The sequence below is a fragment of the Cuculus canorus genome, chromosome 3 (genome assembly GCF_017976375.1).
Source record: "Cuculus canorus isolate bCucCan1 chromosome 3, bCucCan1.pri, whole genome shotgun sequence".
Classification (NCBI taxonomy): Eukaryota; Metazoa; Chordata; class Aves; order Cuculiformes; family Cuculidae; genus Cuculus; species Cuculus canorus.
In genome coordinates this window covers 118,895,290-118,919,362 of record NC_071403.1, presented here as the reverse complement: position 1 = coordinate 118,919,362, position 24,073 = coordinate 118,895,290, and the positions used below count along the sequence as shown (strand labels likewise).

General features: G+C 46.9%; 2 protein-coding genes across 5 annotated transcripts in view; one reads left to right on the top strand and one right to left on the bottom strand.

Annotated features, from left to right (window-relative positions):
- Positions 1 to 11,227, top strand: part of ITSN2 (intersectin 2) — an 89,960-nt gene extending 78,733 nt beyond the window's left edge. For all 4 annotated transcript variants that reach the window (XM_054061192.1, XM_054061191.1, XM_054061189.1 and 1 more), the window contains 11 exons: positions 1,108 to 1,229; positions 2,300 to 2,406; positions 3,018 to 3,201; positions 4,180 to 4,278; positions 4,921 to 5,088; positions 6,149 to 6,361; positions 7,037 to 7,158; positions 7,723 to 7,805; positions 7,968 to 8,051; positions 8,591 to 8,764; positions 9,905 to 11,227. In XM_054061192.1, the coding sequence (XP_053917167.1) occupies positions 1,108 to 1,229; positions 2,300 to 2,406; positions 3,018 to 3,201; positions 4,180 to 4,278; positions 4,921 to 5,088; positions 6,149 to 6,361; positions 7,037 to 7,158; positions 7,723 to 7,805; positions 7,968 to 8,051; positions 8,591 to 8,764; positions 9,905 to 10,062 (1,514 nt within the window). In that variant the 3' untranslated portion in view covers positions 10,063 to 11,227. The remainder of the gene's footprint in view (positions 1 to 1,107; positions 1,230 to 2,299; positions 2,407 to 3,017; positions 3,202 to 4,179; positions 4,279 to 4,920; positions 5,089 to 6,148; positions 6,362 to 7,036; positions 7,159 to 7,722; positions 7,806 to 7,967; positions 8,052 to 8,590; positions 8,765 to 9,904) is intronic.
- A 1,009-nt stretch (positions 11,228 to 12,236) lies between these two features.
- Positions 12,237 to 21,639, bottom strand: FAM228B (family with sequence similarity 228 member B). The gene is made up of 8 exons (XM_054061195.1): positions 21,440 to 21,639; positions 18,481 to 18,585; positions 17,423 to 17,497; positions 16,630 to 16,827; positions 14,673 to 14,750; positions 14,067 to 14,154; positions 13,828 to 13,972; positions 12,237 to 12,347 (listed from the first exon to the last, which is right to left on the bottom strand). Exons 1-8 carry the CDS (start codon positions 21,527 to 21,529, stop codon positions 12,311 to 12,313), a joined length of 816 nt encoding a protein of 271 aa, XP_053917170.1. The 5' UTR covers positions 21,530 to 21,639; the 3' UTR covers positions 12,237 to 12,310.
- Between the last annotated feature and the right edge of the window lie 2,434 nt (positions 21,640 to 24,073).

Below are 24,073 nucleotides of genomic sequence, written 5' to 3'. Positions count from 1 at the left end.
GAAGCTTCACAAACAGCGGCCAAACCAACAACTTTCTGCTGCCAAAAAAAGGGCAGTTTTACTGCTTCCACACACATTCCTGGCCGCTAAACTAGCGGAAGACTACTGTTTTCTTTTCGCCCCTCAGGATTCATTTGCTACCAGAGTGTGAGCTGGGAGTCAGAGGAGTGCCAGAATTGATGCAAGGAAAGGAGGGAATAGGAATGCGGGAGGAGAATGGGCAGAGATGTAGGTTGTTCACCCTTTCTGTACCACGGAGCCCCCAGATTTATTTCTGACTCATCCCCATTGCGTTAATTAGAATCACAGAATAGTTTGGGTTGGAAGGGATCTCAAAGCCCATCCAGTCCCACCCCCTGCCATGGGCAGGGACACCTCCCACTGGCCCAGGCTGCTCCAAGCCCCATCCAACCTGGCCTTGAACATCTCCAGGGATGGGGCAAGAAGTCTTGGGTTTTGTGTCACGGAGTGTCTGTTCCTGTGCACAATTTTGATTATTCATACTCAATGCATTAAAATAATTCATATTTCAGGCTCATTTTGTTTCTAAACAAGAAAAAAAAAAGGTTGTGCAACTGTGGCGTTATGCAGCTGTAACATTTCGCCTTATAACTTCACAAATTTGTACCTATGTTTTGTATCATAAATTAATGACCAAGGCAGCGAACTTTAGAAATGGGGTGGAGATTAAAGATGCCATTAGGTCAGACTCAAACAGATTCTTGATGACTTCATCCCACATTGCATAAGGTAAGAGAAAATGGTAGTTTTGAAATGGTTCAGCAGAAAGGAAGAAGAGATGAGGAAACTCTTGAGACGAGTGGAGTGACAGGAAGTCAGGAGTTCTTTTTTGGCACCACAGTACAGAACCAAGAGATGTTCGAAGAAATAAAAAGGTGACAGACTGAAAAATGACATAAAGCGGGGAGGGGGTTGATCACTGCATTGCTCGATTTTGAAACCCGCTGCTGCTGTGGGTGGGGTTTTTAAAGAGAACCACTGTGCATGGATTCTGAACCGCAGGCTGGGGTTTGTTGATGCAATGTTAATTCATCAGATCCAATGGCTACATTGGCATCTAAACTACTTACCTCTTACTTCTTACAGGGTGTGCAGACCTCCAGAGCCTTGACACCATGCAGCCAATGGAGAGGAAAAGACAGGGCTACATTCACGAGCTCATTCAGACGGAAGAAAGGTACATGGATGATCTTCAGCTCGTCTTAGAGGTGAGAGGTCTTGGATGTGAACATGAACTCTGTCCTACTGAGTAGCAGCTAAAAAGGGCTGCATCAAAACGAGCGTGGCCAGCAGGGCGAGGGAGGGGATTCTCCCCCTCTACTCCACTCTTGTAAGACCCCACCTTGAGTCCTGTGTCCAGTTCTGGAATTCCAAACGTAAGAAGGACATGGAATTGTTGGAATGGGTCCAGAGGAGCCCACGGAGATGATCCGAGGGCTGGAGCACCTCTGCTATGAGAACAGGTTGAGAGAGTTGGGGTTGCTCAGCCTGGAGAAGAGAAGGCTCTGGGGAGACCTCAGAGTGACCTTCCAGTACCTGAAGGGGCTACAGGAAAACTGGGGAGGGGCTTTTTCCAAGGGCCTGGAGTGATAGGATGAGGGGGAATGGCGTTAAATTGGAAGAGGGAAGATTTAGGTTAGATATTAGGAAGAAATTCTTTACACTGAGGGAGGTGAGGCACTGGCAGAGGATGCCTAGGGAAATAAGAGTTTATCATCTGCCTTCATCTCTGATTTTATTTCTGGAAGCAAGACCGTCTCTCTGAGCAGGGCAGTAACTGGCCGGCGTTAGGTGGTCTTGGGAGTCTGACTTGGCCTCTTCGTGTAGAACAGCTGTGTGGTGATGTGGTGAAGGTGTTAAATAGACTGAGTTATGGAGGCATTCCGCTATCCAAAGGTGCTGTGCTGAGGGTCCCTGAAAGAAGATGTAGTTCTACACGCAGGTTGACTACGAGTGCTCTGGGAATGGGGATAGATGCGATCCGTAATGTCATTTGTGTAGCAATTGACTCCAAAATCTTTATCAGAGATAAGAGAGATAATCAGAGATAATCAGCCCACAGGTCCCAATGCTTGTCCTGCTTCACAAACGGTGGTGATGGTGTCAGAATGAGGCCATACGCTTAGGAAAAATAGCAATAGCTGGTAGGGAGTTGAATTCAGCTTCTCCTGAGAAACTGGCCTGTCAAAAAAAAGCAAAGTCACAGCTTGGCTGAACAGGAGGCTGAGCTGCTTTTGTCTCTGAAGAATTGCTCACCTTTCTGGTTTTCCGACTGCAGGTTTTCCAGAAGCCGATGGCTGAGTCAGGCTGCCTTACAGAAGGAGAAATGGGGCTGATCTTTGTCAACTGGAAGGAACTCATCATGTCGAATACAAAGTTATTGAAGTGAGTGCTTACCCACAGTTTTATGTTTTTCTCTTCATCTTTATTCCGTCATTCCTTTCCCCAGGAAGTTTTCTAGGTTTACAGTAAATATTTCTGTCAGCTGATTATTTCCTCTGTGTGCGTGCATTCAGACCAGCTATGTGCTTTCAGACTGCCTCACAAAGAGGGAGTTGTTACAGGAGAGGAGGGGAATAAACACCAAGAACAGATGCACATTTGCTATAATACCTCAGACACAGAGCCTACACAAAAGCATGTGCGTGGGAGGCCACCTTCCCAGTTTTCTGCACAGCAACCTCCTAAAAATACCCTTTGGAGGGACAGAGCGGCTAATAATTCATGAAAATGAATGTAGAGAGTTTGCTGATTGTCCCAGAAGCCTCAAAGGAATCTCAGTCCCGCAGACCCCATCAGGCAGATCGTTCAGCTCATCAGGTTGTGCCACCGATGTCCTTGGGGTTCAGGCTGGGCACTGTGCCGCCTGGAAGCAGCGTGTGAGGGAATTGCCCTCGCAGGCTTGCGTCCTTTTGGGGGGTGGATGTCGTAAGGATCTTCCTTTTGGGCTCGCAGACTTGGCAGCAAAGTTGGATGGTGATTTCTTTCCTCTTCAGAGCCTTGCGAGTGCGTAAGAAAACAGGAGGAGAGAAAATGCCAGTGCAGATGATTGGGGACATCTTGGCAGCAGAGCTCTCGCACATGCAGGCCTACATTCGGTTCTGCAGCTGCCAGCTCAACGGAGCTTCGTTGCTGCAGCAGAAAACTGATGAAGATGCTGATTTCAAGGACTACTTAAAGGTATCAGGTATCTTATTCAGTAGCTTTTTGTGCCCTCTTCTTTCCTCAATGACAGGAGCCTGTCTAACCAGCATCGGCCAGATCAAAATAACCCAGAAGAGTGCAAACCTGCCAGAATAGCTCAGAACTTTCCAAGGATTATTTATATGATGACAAGGGTTAACACTGTGTGTGCTTTTTATTTATATATCTGTCTCCCTCTCCAACTAAGTTATTATTCCCCTTCCCATTCCACTGCCTGTTACCTCAGCATCACGCTAACCCCACGAAGCCACGGTCGCGGCGTCTGCACCCTCTCTAAAATTCACTCTGTCAGAAGGGGTAAGAGCCTGTGGGGCTGAAATAACAAATCTTTTCTTGTGATTTGGGGGCGCTGCAGGGTGTCTGAACAGCGGGGGTGCAGCCAGGGTGAGAGGGGTGCCGTGAGCATCCCATGCTGCGGAAATAAATAAGGCATTATGGAAATAGATAAGGAATTGCTGCCGTGCTGCAGCTGACGTGGTGGCTTTGAGGCTGTGAAAGGAGAAATGCCAGAACTGTCAGCATCAGGCATTTGTTTCTTTTATTGCTTTGGGTTTTTTCAACCTGAGCAGAGCCTGTGCTGTCAAAGTAAAAGCTGGAATGGTTCTGAATGGAAGGATTCTGCATCAACAATGGTTCTGCAGCTTATGCTGGTAAAGTCTCCAAGGACAATGACAGTGCTTTCCTGTTTGTTCTGGATACAACCATTGTTTGCTTACCAAAAACTCTAAGGTTTCTTGGATTTCTTGGAAAAATGAATCTGATCAGACAGTTTTCATTTTGATAGAATCACAGAATCAGAAAACGGTTTGAGTTGGAAGGGACCTTAAAGCCCATCCAGTTCCACCCCCCTGCCATGAGCAAGGACACCTCCCACTAGAAGTTTCAGCACAGTGAGGCAACCGTTTCTCGATTAGTAATGCAATGTCTCTGTTCAATCTCTGCCTCGCACCGCAGAAGCTTGCCTTGGACCCTCGCTGCAAAGGAATGCCCCTCTCCAGCTTCCTCCTGAAACCCATGCAAAGGATAACCCGCTACCCTCTGCTCATAAAGAGTGTGAGTACCCAACACAAGGGCTTGTGGGCAACTGCTTTTGAGTTTGATCTGGAGAGCAAAAGCAAAAAACATAGAATCATAGAATGGTTTAGGTTGGAAGGGTCCTCAAAGCCCATCCAGTCCCACCCCTGCCATGGGCAGGGACACCTCCCACTGTCCCAGGCTGCTCCAAGCCCCATCCAACCTGGCCTGGAACCCCTCCAGGGATGGGGCAGCCACAGCTTCCCTGGGCAACCTGGGCCAGGGCCTCACCACCCTCAGCGTGAAGAAATTCTTCTTAATGTCTGATCTAAATCTTCCCCTTTCCAATTTAAAGCCATTCCCCCTCGTCCTATCACTCCAGGCCCTTGGAAAAAGTCCCTCCCCAGCTCTCCTGGAGCCCCTGTCAGTACTGGAAAGTCACCATAAGGTCTCTTTGGAGCCTTCTCTTCTGGCTGAACAACCCCAACTCTCTCAGCCTGTCATGGCAGAGGTGCTTCATCCCTCAGATCATCTTTGTGGCCTCTGGACCCGTTCCAGCTGTTCTATATCCTTCTTATGTGCCTTGTCCTTTTATGGGGATTCCTCTGAGAGGGCAGAGAACTAGTACCTGTGCTTACCTCTCATTTTATCTTGTTTCCTCCCTTTTCTGATCACTACCAGATCCTAGAGAACACTCCAGAAAATCACCCCGATCACAGTAACCTCAAGCTTGCCTTGGAGCGCGCAGAGGAGCTGTGCTCTCAAGTTAACGAAGGGGTGCGTGAGAAAGAGAACTCGGACAGGCTGGAATGGATTCAGTCCCACGTCCAATGCGAAGGGCTTGCTGAGGTAGGCACGTCGATACTATGTAGGGCTGAGGCTTCTCCAAGTCATTTTAGAAGGGCCGGGGAAGGGAATGGGAGTTCTTGCTGACCTCCATAATGGGAACATGATCACTTCTGAGCTCGTGGCAGAGGAGCTTTTATTAAATTCTGCTCGCGGATATAACGTGATGAAACCTTGTTAGTTTTGCAGGATTTTGGCAGTGGAGAAATCTCATTTTATCAGTTTAAAACTGATACTGGGTTAAAGGAACAGAAATAACCCCCATCTCTGAAGTTCTGGTTGTGCTGCTGCTAAGTCAAGTCAGGTGTCACTCTGTGGAATTTCACTTAGCCTGTGTTTCCAGGGTTTTCCTTCATGCAGGAAGGGCACAGAAACCCTCAGTGACAGATCCTCAAAGCTGTGTGGGGTTCAGGCTCCTGTAGCTTTCAGGACAGCCTTCCAAATGAGCTGTTGTGACAGTTCTCCACTGGCTGTATAAGGGACGGGGGCTTGGCCAGCCCAGATGGTCCGTCCTAGTTCCATCAACTAATTGTGCACCCGTAAGAGGTGACCTGACTGCAGACTCCGCAGGGTCTTCTTAAACACAGCTTCTGGGCAACAGGAGAGTGGCCAGGAGGCAAACACCTTCATCCGGTCAGACCCTGGTGTGTGGTGTTGGTAAAGCTTCAATCTAATTTAAGTCAGAAGTAGTGCTGATACCACAGTTAAGAAGCTTTCCTTCTCTCTGTTTGTAGTTCATGGAATCACAGAATGGTTTGAGTTGGAAGGGACCTTAAAGATCATCTAATTCCACCCCCTGCCATGGGCAGGGACACCTCCCACTGGCCCAGGCTGCTCCAAGCCCCATCCAACTTGGCCTTGAACCCCTCCAGGGATGGGGCAGCCACAGCTTTCCTGGGTAACCTGGGCCAGGGCCTCCCCACCCTCAGCAGGAAGAAAATTGATTCATTAAAGAAAACAGATGAGTATTTTGAGCAGCTTTGAGCAGTCTCCACTGTGAAGATGAGCAGGAACCGATGTCTACATTAACTTGCTGCTGCTAATGTTTTTTTTTCTCTCCTAGCAACTGGTGTTCAACTCCCTCACAAACTGCTTGGGACCACGGAAGCTCCTGCACAGTGGCAAGCTGTACAAGGCCAAGAGCAGTAAGGAGCTGTACGGCTTCCTTTTCAATGACTTCCTCCTGCTTACCTACATGGTCAAACAATTTGTTTCTTCCGGCTCCGATAAACTCTTCAGCCCTAAATCCAACTCCCAGTTCAAAATGTACAAAATGGTGAGTGGATCAAGGTGCTCTGTGGTCACGTCGGTACTGTGGGACCTGGCTTCTGACAAGGAACGCTGTCCTCCCTGATGGGAGCAGCATCGTTTCCTGTCAGACGGGTGCGTGAGCCGTTTGGCTTAGTCCCTGGAAGAGGACAGGCTGAGTTTAATAAACACTTTTGTCCCCTTTGGGGTGAAAGGGGAGCAATAGCATCATGGCTGAGCAGCTGAGTGGGATGTTCTGAAGTGGAAGTCTTGATTTAACCTTGCACAGATTCCTGCATCTGCAAGAAAACACTTGTCCTTCTCCAGTAACAGGGACAAAACTTCAGTCTCAGTGTCCATGCAGTGCCTGTTCTCAAGATTTTGGAATTGAGGAGATAAGTTTAAATATCAGAGCTGCTTTCCAATAGGGAACTTGAGAGATTTCCAGGATTTCCAGGCTCTGCACTCAAGCTCTGCTCCTTTCACAAAGGTCTTCATCTAGGAAGACAGAATGGGGCTTATCACCAGAGTAGTTTTTCCTCTCATCCCTTTCTCACATCCTTCATAAGGTGATCTGATTGTTCATCCTGTGTCCTATGACTTCCATTTTCCCTACAGTAAAGCAATGTATTTAAAGATCCTTGTAGAGTTTCTGCTTATTGTCAGGGTGACGCTGCCACGGTGATGTTTGCTTTTCTTTCAGCCCGTTTTCCTCAATGAAGTCCTAGTGAAACTGCCCACAGACCCTTCAAGCGATGAGCCAGTTTTCCACATATCACACATCGACAGAGTTTACACGCTTAAAACTGACAACATCAACGAACGGTGAGTAGGGAAAAGGCAGATCTGAGCTTCAACTTGTTGATCATACCTGTCAGCTGTGTTTCCAGTGAGCAGATACGGGGGTTTCTGAGTTCAAGAACAGGGTTGAGTCTCCAGTCAGGAAACAGTCTCAGCTGAATCATTTGAATGACAAGTTTTCTCTCATTTTATTCTGCCCGGGCAGTAGCTCCTGCAGTGGAATCCAGACTCGCATCTGCTGTTCCACAATGTTACAGGCCTATAGAACAGGGTTGTAAAGTCCAGCCTAGGAATCCATAGGCTCCTTTCCGTAGAATTCTCCCCCAGTCGTGGTCAGCCTTCAGTGTGACCCAGCAGTCCTTAATAAAACGGTGGCTCCACTTTCATTTATTTAGGCTGATGTGAAATGTGGCATAAGAATAAAGCTGAAAACTGTCACTTTAGTCCTTGAACTGACACGATCCGCGATGCCTTTGAAAGCCTGTGGGGGGGAGATGATTGGGGCAAGAGAGATTGGGGCAGAATCACTGATACTGAGGAATTTCCTGCCTGTGGTACGACCCTGACTGTAAGGATTGCTCTTTGCAGCACTGCCTGGGTCCAGAAAATCAAAGCAGCCTCCGAGCAGTACATTGAAACGGAGAAGAAGAAACGGGAAAAGGCTTATCAAGGTACCTGCCGAGTTCTGTATTTCCCTCTCGTGCACATGGACACGTGGGCAGGGCCTTTTCTAGAGGATGCCACAATGTCCGGGTGGGATCTCCCTCTTCAGGTCTATTGCCAGTATTTATGGGTGCACCCAATCCATTCATTTCTGACTTCTCTGTTCCCAGCTCGCTCACAGAAATCCTCAGGAATAGGACGCTTGATGGTGCATGTGATTGAAGGAACGGAGCTGAAGGCCTGTAAGCCCAATGGTTAGTGAAGAACATTGTGTCCAATTACTGTTATTCCTGCAGCATTTGGAAATGTTTGCTGGGAGGAGTTTGGTGATTTGGGAAACACTGTGGTTTCAGCTACAGCTTCTGAGCAAGTTAAGTTAGCCATCGTTTAGCTTCAGAGGACTGAGTGGAGAAACAGCTCTGTACTGCTCTATCATAGAATCGTTAAAGTTGGAAAAGACCTCTGAGATCATCAAGTCCAACCACCAGCGCAATACCAACATGCTCACCAAAGCGCCACATCTACACGGGTTTTAAACACCTCCAGGGATGGGGACTCCACCACTTCCCTGGGCAGCCCGTTCCAGTGCCTCACCACTCTTTCAGTAAAGGAACTTCTCCTAATATCCAATCTAAAGCTCCCCTGGTGCAACTTGAGGCCATAAACTCGAGCCTGTATCCTCTAGGATACAGAGATTGCCTGATTCCGGACAGCACCATGGATGTGTGTCCATGCAGATGGGGAGGGAGGTTTCTGTGCTGCAGAGGTGTTTCACTGCTTGTTCTGTGTTTAGGGAAGAGCAACCCCTACTGTGAAATCAGCATGGGCTCTCAGAGCTACACTACGAGGACCCTGCAGGACACCTTGAACCCCAAGTGGAACTTCAACTGCCAGTTCTTCATTAAGGATCTGTATCAGGATGTCCTGTGTATCACCGTGTTCGACAGGGATCAGTTCTCACCCGACGGTAGGTGTGAATGTTTTGGGAAAGAAGTTTCATTGGAGCCTTTGAGGTATGCAGTTGCTCTCCAGCAGTTCCAAGAGCCTGTAGGTACGATCGCTTCCTGAGAAATACATACAACCAGTGCCTCCTTGCTCATGACGTTCAGTACCCTTCCAGAGCCAGTGGCTCAGGCCCGGCAGGTTTGATCCCACGCTGGATCAGACACAGAATTGTCATTTTGTCAGACTGGGAGACAAAGAAGTTGAAAGTAGTTGTTTTTCTCTCACTCTAGATGCCAGAAAAATAAGGTGCTAGGTTATAATTGCACAGCTTTCCTTTTTTCACTTAGGAACAGAACATGTTTTTGGCAGTTGGTAGCTTCCAGGACTCTTTAAAACGTTCAGCGCTTTTTCAGGGCTCTGAAACACAGTTGATTATTTCAGATTTGCGAGGTTCTGCCTTGATCCAAGTTGCCTCGTGTGGAACTCAGTGTTTTCTCTTGTGAGGACTTTGCTAGGCTGCTTCTTCCCATTGGACAGCTGAGTCTGCTCTTGTTTCAGTTCGTAGTAAACTCCTTAATTTACACACACACACACACACACAAAGATGTTTATAGATAAAAATGGTCACAAAGAGGGTATATAATTTCTGAATAGAACTGTAGACCTGCCAGTTTGTTCAAGGCCATTGTTCTTGTGAAAAGAATGATACATAAGCCTAACTAAAAGTTAGCTGAGCTAAAATAGTTGAAATTGGTTTAATTGTTGTTGTAGCACTGCAGCTGAATTGTAAACAGGTTCCATCTCTTAACTCTGACCTTCCAGCTCCGAGACAGGAGAACGTTTGAAATTGAGTTTCTGAGAGGGAACTGTATTTTTAAAGCCTGTAGATCAAACTGTGACATAAAGACATGTTCTCCATCCTTATTCCATAGCATTTTGCCTTCTAAAACACTGTGGTTTCAGCTACAGTCTGAAAAGGGTCTTCTAAAAAGACTGGCTGGTTTTACACCGGGCTGAGGGCTGGTCAGGCAGGACGCTTGGGAGCAGTGCTCTGGAACTGAATACAGGCCCTGCAGCATTGCTGCTGCTTAACCTGACGCATTCAGATTTTCCAAGCTTAACATCTTTGCTTAACGAAATTCCTTATTCATTTGCCCAACAGATTTTCTGGGTCGTACTGAAGTTCCAGTTGCAAAAATCAGAACAGAACAAGAAAGCAAAGGCCCCACGACTAAACACCTGCTACTGCATGAAGTTCCGACAGGTGAAGTCTGGGTGCGTTTTGACCTGCAGCTCTTTGATCAGAAAACACTCCTCTAATAACACTCTTCTTTACTCTATGAAGGACAAATGAAACTGACAGCCTGAACAGTTTTTTGTAAGCGATTCTTTACCCCACACTGGTTGTTAAACAAGAATTCCTGCTGCTTCATATTTCCTTAGTTACTGATTGCGTTTAGTTCCTTGCAGTGTTTAAAGTTGTTGTTGATCTATGCAAACACAAATGTTACTGTATATACAGTACTATAGCTCAGTGCCTTTTTATTCTGTTGGAATATCTTGGTTTCGGATGCCAATGTTTCCATTTCAGGGCCATAAAAAGTATTAAGTAGAAATGTGGCATCCGGCTGTGTATTTCACCACTTAGTCTGGCACAGACTGAGGAATGGTTTCGCTCCGCACTAGAATCATTCCATTTGAAACCTGACAAGTGATATCCACTGGAATCTTCTTCCAATCTCAGGATGATAGGTTTAAAGATGAAATGCTGAAGAAGCCTTAGCACTGGAGAAGTCTCCGATATATTGTATATTCTTTTAAGAATCAGTTGTAGTTCTTTACTTGACATAGTCCTGCACTGAAATCGGTAACTGCTACTTGATTTTTTTCCTCTCTGCTTCAGTTTGATTCATCATTCTCTGCTGAGACAATGTGGTTGTGAAGAATAACTCAGAAGAAAAAAAAAAAAAAGTATTTTAAATACTGTGACCCACAATAATGTGGAAAAATACTCCAGCTTTTTTTCCTAAATGTAAGTTATTTGTGTACATTTCCTTGGTCTTACAGACCTCCACGTGAATCTTGAAGCTTTGACATTGCCAACATGTATATAGAGAGTAAAATATAAGTTTATTAATGTAATTTGTCTACAGATGTTTATTGATGCATAGTGATTTTTAAGAAGTATATTTTATTGTACAGGGGACTGTGAAACAATGAGAAAAGCTTATAGGATTAAATTGAAGGAGAGTTTATTACACATTTAAAAGGTTTGCTTGGGGGAACTGTCATCCCAACGTGAATCTGTCATTGGTTGAAAGCAAAAACTTTCTCTTTGCATCCAAATCAGGGATGGTTAAAAAAAGAAAAGTGTTTGTTTGTAATGTATCAAACCCTTTATAACCATTTTACGGCCTCCTTAAACTGCTTTGTTGAAAAAGCACCACATGCAATTCCCAACAGCGCGTGCCCTTGTTTTCCATGGGTGCAGCAATACCTTCTGACGCCTGACAGTTCCCATCTGTGCGCCCTCCTGTCACGGGGCTGAGTCAACCTCTGTTACTTTTAACAGTTTTCTGTGGTTCAGTATTTCTAATCCTAAATAAAACTAAATCTTGGCAACTCTCGAGAGATCGTGTCTGTGCCGTGGGAGTTTGGAGCTTCTTGGATTGAGCACAAAGATCCTGTTTGCGGGCTGTGAGACCAGAGCTGCTGTGCGGTCACACTAAGAGGGAGACAGGGACCACAGCGGAACAAGAGAGAAACCAAGCTATAGGGCACCGACTCTCCAAAAAGCGCTGGGTATTTTGTGCAGAGCACTTCCCATCCTGTCTCACCTTGTTATTCCCTTCTCAGAACTCTCAATAGATCTGTTTGACTTACAGCTTGTACTTCAAAAACCTTGGAAGTAGTCTAACATGATTTAGCAAATAGTGTTTCACAAGACAGTCACTGTAAGAGCTCCCATAAAGATTTGAGCAAACAAAACCAAGTCATTATTTCCTTGTCAGTGCTCTCTAAGCTGCTCTTCTGTACGCATCTGCTAAGCGTGCACCCAGCCAGGAGCACCTCCTTCTCAGTCAAGGAGAGGGTTTGTTCTTCAATCTCATGTGATCTCTTTCAGCTTCACATGAAAGTGCAGCAGCTGTAGCTTTGCTGCTCCCTCTGCCCACTGCGAACATTCACACTCAGACTTGGAGCTGTAGTTGTTGCCAGAGCTGGGGTAACAAAGACTCCACACTGTGCCAAGGACAGCCCTGCGAGCCTTTCTTCTGACTTTTCTCATCTCTTTTAATACAAAGACTCTGTCACCCAATCAACCAGAGAACATCAGCCCTTTCTTTGTAGAGCTGAGCCTGAGTTAAACCTCCTAAAGTTAAGTAGGGTATAAAGACTCCACAGTGTGCAAATAACAGGAGCAGCGTCTCAAACATTTCTTGGGCTGCCAGGTAACAAAAGCACTGCACAAACACATGTTCAAGACAGTCAGTTTATTGCTTTGGCAGAAGGCGCAAGAGATATTTTGCAAAGGGTACCTTCTGATGGCTGTGCTGGAGGACAGGGGACATCATCGGCTCTTGCTGTGGTGGCTGATGACTTTCTGCCTTTAAACAGAAGTAAAAACTCTTGCTAGTCCATGCCACACAAAAGCTGTTGTCACACAGCTTCTGGCACCACCTCCCTGCCACACCGAGTCACACTCCAGGAAGCGTTTGTGACCAGTTTTCCTTCTAGAACATGCTGTTACCCCATAACTGCTGTGAACACGCCGGAGTAAAGCCTTGGGCCAGCAAGAGGCATAAAACTCTAGGGCAGGAGCTTGTGGAGGGAGAGCGTGGGCCTGGTTCAGGAGGACATCAGGCTCCCAGTTTAGCTTTGATGTTCTTGTCACTGGGGAGTAGGAGGTCCCTTAAGCGTTGTGTACCACAATGGCAGAACCAGAGAGCTTTCAAAAGGGGTGAATCTCACTGGGACTTTAAAACACCTCACCCCTGTGACGTTATAATTAAAAAGAATCACTCTTCACTGCTCCCAAATGTTCCTCCATCAGGACAGCCCAGCTTGGGGGCCTCCAGTGTCCTCAGCTCAGGCAGCTGCATCGCTGCTCCAGTTCAGTTCACCATTAGTGAGTATTTAGAGTACAGACAGCCTGTACGCCAAAAAAAAACATTACAAAGCTTGACTACTTTCTGGAGTGGCGTGTAGCTCCCTCAGCACAGGACACTTCTTTACAAGACCAGCCTTGCGGCTTGAGGCAGGATGTATCAGAGGTCAAAGGACACTAACTGAGCAACCATGAGATAAGGCTAAGAGAGCGTCATGTTTAAAGAGCTTCCCAGCTCTCTGTTTGGCCTGGAGAAGGCCTGGGGAGAATCTCATCAGTGTGCACAAATACCTGAAGGGAGAATACAAAGAGGACGGAGCCAGGAAACATTTTTCTACTGTAAAGGTGACTGAGCAGTGGCACAAGTTGTCTGGAGAGGTCACAGAGTCTCCATCTTTAGAGATTTTCAAAAGCCATGTGGACATGGTCCTGGGCTGTAGGTGGCCCTGCTGGAGCTGGGGAGCAGGACAGATGACCTGCAGAAGTCCCTTCGAACCCCAACTATTCTGTGATGTAAGTATGACCTCACTCTGCTCCCCATTTATATTTTTTTGCTATTTCTTTTAATAGCAAAACCCCCCCCCCCAAAACTCAAAGTAAGCATGAATGATCCTTTCAGATCTTCCAGTGAAGCACATGAATGATCCTTTCAGATCTTCCAGTGAAGCACCCAGGTACTCCACTGTTTGAGCTGTAGGGCTGGCTGACAGGCTGCATGGAGAAAATGGGGGAACCCCCCACCAAAACCCACTTATTTCGAGGCTCAGCTTGACCATCAATGCTCTGTCTACATCCTGCTGTCCACTCCATACCTGAAGGGTTTCCCTTTGCCAACACTCTTCTTCTGGAGTAGTACTCAATAGAGCAGAATTCACCATGAAATTCAAGTTGTTGCTAAAACTTTGCTGTGCACCTAAGCAGGAGAGGCCTCATCCACTGTAGCCGTGGTGCTGCCTCTCAATAAACCCATCATCTCTTACCTCTTAGTTCGGTGGGCCTCGCTAGCAATGTAGGCAGGTGGTATCTTCAGCCACTCAATTGCATCCATACGTTGACGGCTCAAAGGAAGCACTGGCAGTTCGGCCTTGCTGAGTTCACTCAGCTCTCTGGTAGAGTAGGGTCTTCCTGGCAGGAAAATAACAAGTGGTTGGTGTGAGCATCTACTGTGACAAGCAAGAATGCCCCCTCAATACCAAACACGTCAAATTGTTTAAAGTACCCATCTCACACTGCTTGATAATGCCTGTCTCAATCAACTTTCTTTCACTGGGTTGCAACAGAGGATCCTGTAAGGCTGGTATTGTAACCTGTAACAGAGACAGTTATTTAACACTTAAGCACCAACACAAGCACTTTGCCAGCGAGTCTTGAACGACCAAAGTCAGAGGTCACTGTCCTGGTACTGCTGGTTAGCAGGCAGGGAGCATCCATCTCAGTTTTTTGTGCTTCTGTAAAGATCATCTGCACTGTCAGATTCTTTCCTTCTGCAGAGCACACACCCAGCTTGCCTCGGAACTCACCAACAGGATGTTCCCACACTGCCACAATGAATTTGCAATGAGGAAACCAAACTTCCCCCCGGCCATTGTCTACAGCGCCTGCAAATCTGGACTTAGTACGGATCCAAACCATGTTCCCGGTAAAAAGCATTTTCAGACAGTCTTGAGCTTAAATGCAGTAGGAGCTGGGAACCATGTTTGTTCAGTTAATAAAACCAGACTGTGTCACTCTACACCAACCCCAGAGCAGCACGTCAGTAACACACTCTGCCTCCTCTGTAACCATCACCTTCCTGCTGGACAGAGGGTATAAAGAACCATCACACCTTCCAGCAGTCTGTACTTGTCGTCAGGAAGAGCGGATTGTACTCCGACGGGTCATAAACTTCCAAAGTCACATAGCCCTGTGGGAGGAAGCAGGAACTGGGTCAGGTCTTGGAAGCTGTGGGTGATAAGACAGTGAGGAGCAGCCAGCCTAGGTATGGCATAGTCAGGCACGGTATGAACACAGCACCAGAGAAGGCGGAGAAAAGGACTCCCACATTATCACACACTGCACCTTGGAAAGATGGCGACTGAAGTATAACGGCTTTAAATTGGAAGGGGAAGAATTAAATTAGATATTTGGAAGAAATTCTTCACTATGAGGGTGGTGAGGCCCTGGGACAGGTTGCCCAGGGGTCTTGTGGTTGTCCCCATCCCTGGAGGTATTCAAGGCCAGGCTGGATGGGACCTTGAGCAGCCTGGTCTGGCGGGAGGTGTCCCTGGGCCCGTGCTGCTCCCAGACACTCAGCAAGCACTTGGGCAGCAACATGGTGCTTCAGCTGCTGGCGAGTGTGAACACTGCTGCCTCTGCTCCCCTCGGTCTGGCAATTCCCCAGAAAGAAAGCAGCAGCTGCTCTCACCATCTCCTGTTTCTGTCCCTGGAAAGCTTTAAGCCCTAACATGCCTCAGTCTGCAGAGTTTTAGTGCCACCCCTTGGTTTATTATTACATACCACCCTATTACAGTGTACACTGAGACTTCGGTCATAGAATCAAAGAACCATAAAATAGGTTTGGTTAGAAAAGATATTAAAGCCCATCCAGTTCCAAACCCCTGCCATGGGCAGGGACACCTCCCACTGGATCAGGTTGCTCAAAGCTCCATCCCACCTGGCCTGGAACCCCTCCAGGGATGGGGCAGCCACAGCTTCCCTGGGCAACCTGGGCCAGGGCCTCACCACTCCCACACAAAAACATTTCTTCCTAAGGCCACATCCCAGTCCACCAGCCGTTGCTTTTGGAGGACAGTCAGTAAAGTCCTGACCTGACACAGAAGCTTCCAAATGGACTGATGCAGACCCAGATATGTACAGTACACCCAACACATCCCAAATCCTGGGGCTTCAGCAGCAGGGCTTGTTCAGCTTTGTCGTTATGTGCAGTTTAAACGCATGGGTCTTTCGCATCAGACCTTTGAGAAAGAGATCATTTGCTCTCATTAAAGCAACTCAGCTTCCATGGCATCTCCATTTCCTGATGAGAAGCTTGTTTACAGCCTCATAATTTCATTGTGTGGTCATTACCACTGACAACAAAAGCCTGCTCTGTATAAAATACTATTCTATTTGTGGCAGATGATGTAACTGCTCTTATTGCTTTATACATCAACTCCTAAGACACAGAAACCTGAGTCATGGGATCTGATACTCAACACTGGAATGAAATTCAGAGCAACATCAAGAAAATCAATAAGTGTTTCCTACAGTGACTTCAATTTTTATGAGTTCTGGAACTACAGAATCCATGAGCTGGATCTATTTACCTGCATGCAGACTTAAGAGAATTGTCTGTGTCTCCCTGTTCCCACCTTTTTTTCTTCTATAAAGCTTGACCAGTAGCACCCAAGGCCACATCATCGTTTCACTTGTGCTCTGCCAACATATTGCAGTGCTGCTTTTGCTGAACTCCTGGAGCATCAGAGTGTGGTCCACTCCCTGGTCACAGGCTCAGTCTGGGGTGGCTTCAGCTGACAAAGCTCAAGGTTTCCCCTCTAAATGGAAGGAAACCCACCTCAGCGTGGTGTCTCACCATATTCACATGGCCCCAGCAAGTGCTCACCACACCAAACAATGCTATTCGTATCTGATGGTGAACTTAAACAGCTTACACATATCCTCGGGAAGGATATGTTACAGGCAAGGCATACCTGAACTCAGGTGTACTCAACTGAACAGCAAGTAACAGTTAAAACCCTGATCTTGTCCACAACCCTTTCTATGACAGAAATTCTTGTTGATACCTTCTTTTTACAGTAGTTTAAATAGAGGGAGTGTTGTTGTTCTTTCCTTTTCCGTATTTCTTCGCTTGACTGGCTGTCCATTTTGTCCTGAATTTTCTGCAGCAGTGGCTCTGAAACATCCTTAAGCCATTTCTTGTACAGGATTTCTTTCTTTCTCAGATTTAAGAAATCATTGTGCTTCAAATATCTGTCCACCTCCTAAATAAAATACAGAAAATAAAACCCATACAACCAACTGGCCAACCACATTAAAGATTCCAAGGGTGAAGCTACACAGCTTGGCTGACCTGATCTGACTGGTCATCACTGCAAGGGCAGTTTTCCAGCCCTTCTTTCTACTCCTCCTTCTTTCCACTTTGCACAAGCTCTACCATTCAGACTCTATTTTTTAAGCTCTAGTGCAAGGCTGGCAGGAAATCATTCCCTTTCTCCTACCAAGGTCACTGAACTGACACTATTTCGGGGCTTGGGGCTGATAAACACCAGACTGTGCAAGAGAGGAGAAGGATCTTCTCAGATCAGATCAGCCCTCGTGCCCTCTATTCACAGGCGCACCACCCACAGAACACAAATTAGGGGCAAAGAGGCAAGTCAGTCAGCAAAGACAGATGATTCTTAAGCTCATATTTAAGGTAACGACTTCAGTCCTGTCCCAAAGAGACCAGAAACTTGTAGATTTAGGTTTTCAAGAATACAGACAATTGACATTTTTCTCGTGAATAACTGATGGAGAGAAAAAACACTGGCATGCTGAAAAGCACAGAGCAACAAGAGAAGAAATACCACTTCTTACCCTCACAAAATAATTTTCTCTGTCCAAGATGCACTGAACAGAAGCAATGATGTCTTGACTTTCATCAAGCACTGCCTAACAAAACATCGAAACCACACATGAAGTAAAACCATGACTTTATAGAAGTTAGAAATACCTCTGAATTCTAAATAATTACTTGTGTTTTAATTAATGTCACGTTATAACCCAGCTGACAGAATAGCACAGGAAGGCAAATCCTTCTGACACTTGCTCTGAATAGTTAGGTTAAATGTAGCAACAGAACAGTGTTGGAAGAACCAGAAAGCACACGTTGAGCAGGACCAGACCATACACTTCCTTGGCCACTCCTCACCACGACCGCACCACCACTTGCTCCTTGCCACTGTTGCTCACACGCACCCGATGAAGGCAGCAAGATGCATCTCCCCATGCCTTCATTGTCAATACAGATGCAGCCACGCTACACGAACAGCAATCAAATTAAAACCATGATGAGGTGTTATTTCAAAGAATTCATAAAAGTATAAGAGAAAATATAGAGGAAAACAGTGAAGTGTAAGAGGAAAATTGATGAGAAAAACCCTTCCAAAGGAGGAAACCGCCTCACTGCTGCCTATGCTTATGAATTCAGCTGCATTTTAAATCTCAGTTACTGTTGTAACATCATAACTTCCATTTTATCCCTCCACTCATACTTTCCCATGACAAAAGTCTTTCTATGTCTCAGAAAGCACCTGTGTAGCAGCTCTCGTTTCTCTCATTTCATACAGATGGGAGGGGAGGGAGGAAGGAAGACACATTTCTGAGCATGCCTAGGAGGGAGAGGCAAAAGCACAGCCATGGACTTAGTAATTAATTACAGCAGGACTCAATAATTAATTCAGGCACATGCTGGCGACAGCAGTCCTGGAGAGCAGACAGACAGATCAGTGGTATCAGGTGGCCGGATCCAATACAGGAGCTCAGTTACACTCAAATATCTTGGGATCCCAGGTACAGATACCAGGTTCATGTGTCCTGAACTTTAGTTCTTCACAGTAGAATCTACAGCTGAAGGAGTCCTGGGGGTCACTCACCTGCTGAGGCCTTTGCTGATGGTGTGCTCTCACGGGTCTCGGACATGTAAATCTCAGCAGCCAGGGAGTCTCTGAGCTGTTCACAGTACGCATCGTTGGACTCCACTAGGAGACACACTAAAACATTCAAAACCTCACAAAACTATTGTATCAACAGCAAACCCCAAGTTTTCCTTTAACTCCCACCAAACAATGAAACAAATCTCTAAAGGAATTCTCACTGCTGACACCAGCAGCATTTTCTTGTCACAATAAGTTCAGTTGAGAGAGGAGAAGTATCAGGTTCATAGCCAGACACTCCCTCTGACAGTAGCTGTCCTCATCTCCATGAGAAATGGGTAGTACATTTGGTTTCAAAGAACAAAGTGATTCACAAATTATTCCAGAGTCCCTGTCAGCTTTTAAAACATTTCAGAGTTATCAAATTCCACCTCCTGACTTTTACTTCTCTCCTTTGTGCTTTTTTCAATTACATTAAAAGTCACTGTCGAATAACCGCTACATTCCACTGTAGGGACGGGTGCGTTTCAGTGGGTTCTAAAGTTAGTTCTACCAGATGAAGATTATGCTGATGCGCTAACTCCAGCCAGAAAATTCCACCTCCCTGTGCACCAGCACATTTGGATCGATTTAGAAGAGCGAGACAGTAGAACTATAGAGGCAAAATGCCCCTTACAGGAACCTCCATTTAAGCTTCTATTTATTTCGGATTCACCAGAGACACACGGCTTCCAGGAAACCATGTATTTACAAAATTACTTAGGTAAGGAGTGGAGGAAAAGCTTACTTCTGCAGAGATACTGACCTCCACATTCTTCAGGCAGCTCTATGAAAAATGCCTAGTTTTCAGTTACTTTTGGTAACATCTAGTTAAAAGAATCTACAAAGACTCTCTGAATCAGGCAGTCGAACAACGTAACAACCTTTTTTTGTACAACTTTTAAGAGTTTACTCTGTCCAACCCAACACTGCAGTGACTTTACCTGACCCCCAATGCACCTCTCTAGGCTGTAAATTCACACAGAATCACAGAATCACCAGGTTGGAAAGGACCCACTGGATCATCAAGTCCAACCATTCCTAACACTCCCTAAACCATGTCCCTAAGCACTTCATCCACATGTTCCTTAAACACCTCCAGGGAAGGCGACTCGACCCCCTCCCTGGGCAGCTGTTCCAGTGCCCAATGACTCTTTCTGTGAAGAATTTTTTTCTGATATCCAGCCTGAACCTCCCCTGGTGGAGCTTCAGGCCATTCCCTCTTGTCCTGTCCCCTGTTGCTTGGGAGAAGAGCCCAGCTCCCTCCTCTCCACAACCTCCTTTCAGGCAGTTGTAGAGAGTAATAAGGTCTCCCCTCACCCTCCTCTTCTCCAGGCTAAACAACCCCAGTTCCCTCAGCTGCTCCTCGTAAGACTTGTTCTCCAATTCAAATCTCTCACCACTGGCTCAAGGCGCAGTCTTTAATCTACATCTTTATCTGTTTCACTTCATATTCCCTACTCTTATGCACTGACAGACGCATCTGTCTGACATTCCTGCCTCCTCAAGGAACTGCTTTTACAGAATCACTGAATGCCAGGTTGGAAGGGACCTCAGGGATCTTCTGGTCCAACCTTTTAGGTAATAAATGGCCTAACACCCTGTCAAGCTAAGCCTTAAAGTGTCCAGTGTAGAGAAATCCACCACTTCCCCAGGGAGATTTTTTTCTTTCCTGTCTTTTCTGACTGAAAGAGGAAAACACGCACTGGAAGGGACCTCCAGGGGTCCCCTGGTCCAACTTTCTGCTTAAAGAACCACTAACCTCACAGACGAGACCGCTCAGGGCCTTGCCCAGTCAAGTGCTGACAATTTCCTTTCTCAAATTTCATTCTTCACTCCAACTTTTTCTATAAAAGAAAAAAAAAAAATCCACATTTCTGCCACGTAATCCAGGACAATGCGAGGGAAAAAAACCAATGCAATGCACACGCTATCAAGGACTTTTCTTCCCTCCTGCATAACTGTGCAAGCTCTCTCTGCTTTCATCCTACATAACTGTGCAAGCTCTCTCTCCTTTCATCCTACATAACTGTGCAAGCTCTCTCCTTTCATCAGCCACAAGGAAAATAAAAAGACGGTGAAATTGGGCAAAATATCTCACCCCTCTACTATACTTTGTGGGTTTTTTTCAGCTCCTGTAAGACAACTTCCAAACCCAGAAACAGATACGAGCCTTAGCACTGTGGCAGACTAGAGGGCACATCCTCTAACATGATTTCCTTCCTTCGCTGTCCACAGGAGACAAAAGACAAGCCCAACTCTCTCAGCCTGTCCTCGCAGGGAAGGCGCTCCAGCGCTTGGCTCATCCTTGGAGCCTCCTCTGGACCCGTTCCAACAGCTCCATCTCCTTCTTCTGTTGAGGATTCCAGAATTGGACACAATATTCCAGATGAGGTCTCACCAGAGAGGAGCAGAATCCCCCCCCCCCCCCCCCCCCCCCCCCCCTCCCTGCTGGGCACGCTGCTGTGGATGCAGCTCAGGACACGGGTGGTTTCTGGGCTGAGGCTCTCCTCAACGAGCACCTCACGCCCTTCTCCTCAGCTGCTCTCACTCACATCATCCCCAGCCTGCACTGACTGCCCCGACCCAGGCGCAGGACTCGTTTCTGATACCAAATAAACAGGCAAACAGCGAGGACGGAAGGCCAGATGGATGTTTGACGCACCAGAAACTCGGGGTTAAGACAAGTGGAGGCACTTCTCACACCGCACCCACCGCAGAGTCCCGCACCCGCTCCAGAGCAGCCCCAGAGCGCGTGTCCTCCCACCCAAAACAGTTTCGAAACCTCGGAGACACCCCTCCGTGTCCTTCCGCCGGAGAAAATAGTCCGGCGTGCCTCCCAGCCTTCACCCCTTCCCCGTCACTCCCAGCCTCTCGAGAAACGAGACCAGTACCCACCGGCATCGGGACCGGCACCCACCGGCATCGGGAACGGCACCCACCGGCGCCCGAACCCGGGCAGGGCCGAGGCGAAGACAGAGCCGGGCCCGGCGGCGTCTCGCGCTGCCATGGCGACGCGCGGAGAGATCCCTCCGCCGCGGAGCCCGCCAATCAGATGCAGAGTGCAGGTGAGTCAGTCAATCAGGAGCGAGGAGGCCGAAACCAACCGAGCGGAGCCGAACCCCGCCGAGCGGAGCCGAACGCAGCCGAGCGGAGACGAACCCCGGCGAGCGGAGCCGAGCGGAGCTGAACGCAGCCCAGAAGAGCCGATGGTAGCCGAGCGGAGCCGAACCTCGCCGAGCGGAACCGAACGCAGCCGAGCAAAGCCGAATCTCGCCGAGCGGAGCCGAACACATCCGAGCGGAGACGAACCCCGGCGAGCGGAGCCGAAAGCAGCCGAGCGGAGACGAACCCCGGCGAGCGGAGGCGAACACAGCCGAGTGGAGCCGAACCCCGGCGAGCGGAGCCGAACGCAGCCGAGCGGAGCCGAATCCCGGCGAGCGGAGCCGAACCTCGCCGAGCGGAGCCGAACCCCGGCGAACGGAGCCGAAAGTAGCCGAGCGGAGCCGAACACAGCCGAGCGGAACCGAACGCAGCCGAGCGGAGCTCCGTAACGAGGCATGCCGGGAGTTGTAGTTCGGGGCCGGGGCGCTCAGCCGGGTCCCCGGCGTCCCTGGCGGGTAACTCAAAGGCATTTGCAATAAGCTAAAAGGCAGGACTTCCTAACAAACGCTGCAGCCCGGTGTCTTTGTGGCACGCTGCCTGGCGTCAGAATTAATTGATAAGTTTTGCTGCAGCTGTTTTTTATGTTTAATTATCTCGTCATATAAATCTGTCGTGTGAGATGCCGCCGGTTTAGGCCAGGAGAGAACCTGAGGGGAGTCTCTGGACATGGCTGGATAATCTATACAAATAATGAACATTCTCTGAGGATTTCTAGCTTGGTCTAAAGCTATTCTATATAACCCACTGCGTTGGGAAGATGCGATGCCTTTTTTAAGGGCGTCCGATTCAGTGCCGAATTGTAAAATAAAACGATTATTGCCTTTGCTTCGAAGACTTTGTCCTTTTCAGTATTTTACCAGTGAATAAGTGTTTCTTACACGGGTAAGAAAAGAAAAGTTAGATTGTTAGATTTAAACCTTGTTAGATTTAAACCTTTTTAGATTTAAACCTTTTTAGGTTTAAGCATGTTTAAACCTTTTTAGATTTAAACCTTGTTAAAGTACAGAATAGCCTCTCTGTGGTCTCTGCTAAAAATCCATCTGAATGCAATGTCTTTCCCCTAAGCTTAAATGGGTGTTTTGTGTTAAAATAAAAACATGCACTGACCCTGGCTCTCTGCTCTGGCCAAGTCATTTTCTGTCTACAACTGGAGGAAAATGTCGAAAGAAAGGATATTTTAGTTTACTACTTAGTCTCCCCCTTTTTTTTGACCATAGTATAGCTAAGAGCAACCTTATTCAGGGCTTTGTTAAATTTTGCTCAGCTGTGTCTTCTGCAGAAGGCATTGAAACAGAGAAATACCCCCCACGCTGGTAATCCTGACAGCTTCACTGAGCTGCAACGTTCATGGTGTTTCCTCGAGTAAAATGAACCCCTCTGCATTCCCTACCCTTAAAGCTAAAAGGCTCGTCCAGCGTTTGCGTTCATGACATTACTTATGCAGCTCTTATGAATAAATATGCTGGAGTGGGTCCGGAGGAGCCCACAGAGATGATCCAAGGGCTGGAGCACCACTGCTATGAGGACAGGCTGAGAGATGGGGTTGTTCAGCCTGGAGAGAAGGCTCCACGGAGACCTTAGAGCAGTTTCCAGGACTATCCAGTACACAACCAGTCAAAGAACAGTCTCAAGAAGAACACACTCCATGATCTTTTCATCTGCAGTGATGCCGTGAACAGCCAAACTCAATAATCAATGCCAATTTGATTATTAAGCAGGCATTCCTTTAACAAAGGGCACCGGGGTACACATGGGGTAATCCATCTAATGTGTCCAACTATTGAGACTGGTTACATGACTTTTATACTGGTTAAACATACATATCCATATAGATTTCTGGAAACATGTTACATGTCCATTGTTTTTATTATCGTAGTTTATCACCCACTCTTGTATGCACATCACAGTTTCTTTGTGTCTTCAGAAGCCTTTGCTGCTCTTATCTCCTTCCTCATTGTGGTCTCTTGGTGAGCACAGGTCTGTCCTTTGATCCTGCTGCTGGACTGTCCTTTCAATACTTGATTTGTTCCTTGTTTCAACTAGTGAACAAGTTAAACTCCTGTTACAACCAAAGTCTTTCTAACTGCAAGCTGGCCAAGATTTGATTCTTATTATTCTTATTACTGGTTAAGCTAATTCATTCCCTTGACATAATGATTTATTCCTTCCTTCAGCAGAAACCAATAAATAATTAACTCTTTGAGTCACATGAGAGCAAAAGAATGTTTAGCTACCTTTGGTTCTAAGTTAGTTTACTTTCAAAGAAGAGTTTAAAAGCTTGAATCAAAAAAAACAACCTCAAAATTGACAGGAAAAAAAACTCCACAGAAGAATCCCACAACTGTATAGTCATGTGATTTATCATTTTGAAATACTCTGAAGTGGCAGT

What these genes read in the sequence shown, in the direction of transcription:
- FAM228B (XM_054061195.1), bottom strand. Translation starts at nt 21,529, where the DNA reads ATGGCAGCGCGAGACGCCGCCGGGCCCGGCTCTGTCTTCGCCTCGGCC. An exon ending in TATCAAGCAGTGTGAGATGG is followed by an intron (nt 13,973 to 14,066) that starts GTACTTTAAACA and finishes TTTTCCTGCCAG; the next exon opens with GAAGACCCTACTCTACCAGA. An exon ending in GAGGCCCACCGAACTAAGAG is followed by an intron (nt 12,348 to 13,827) that starts GTAAGAGATGAT and finishes TTCTGTTTAAAG; the next exon opens with GCAGAAAGTCATCAGCCACC.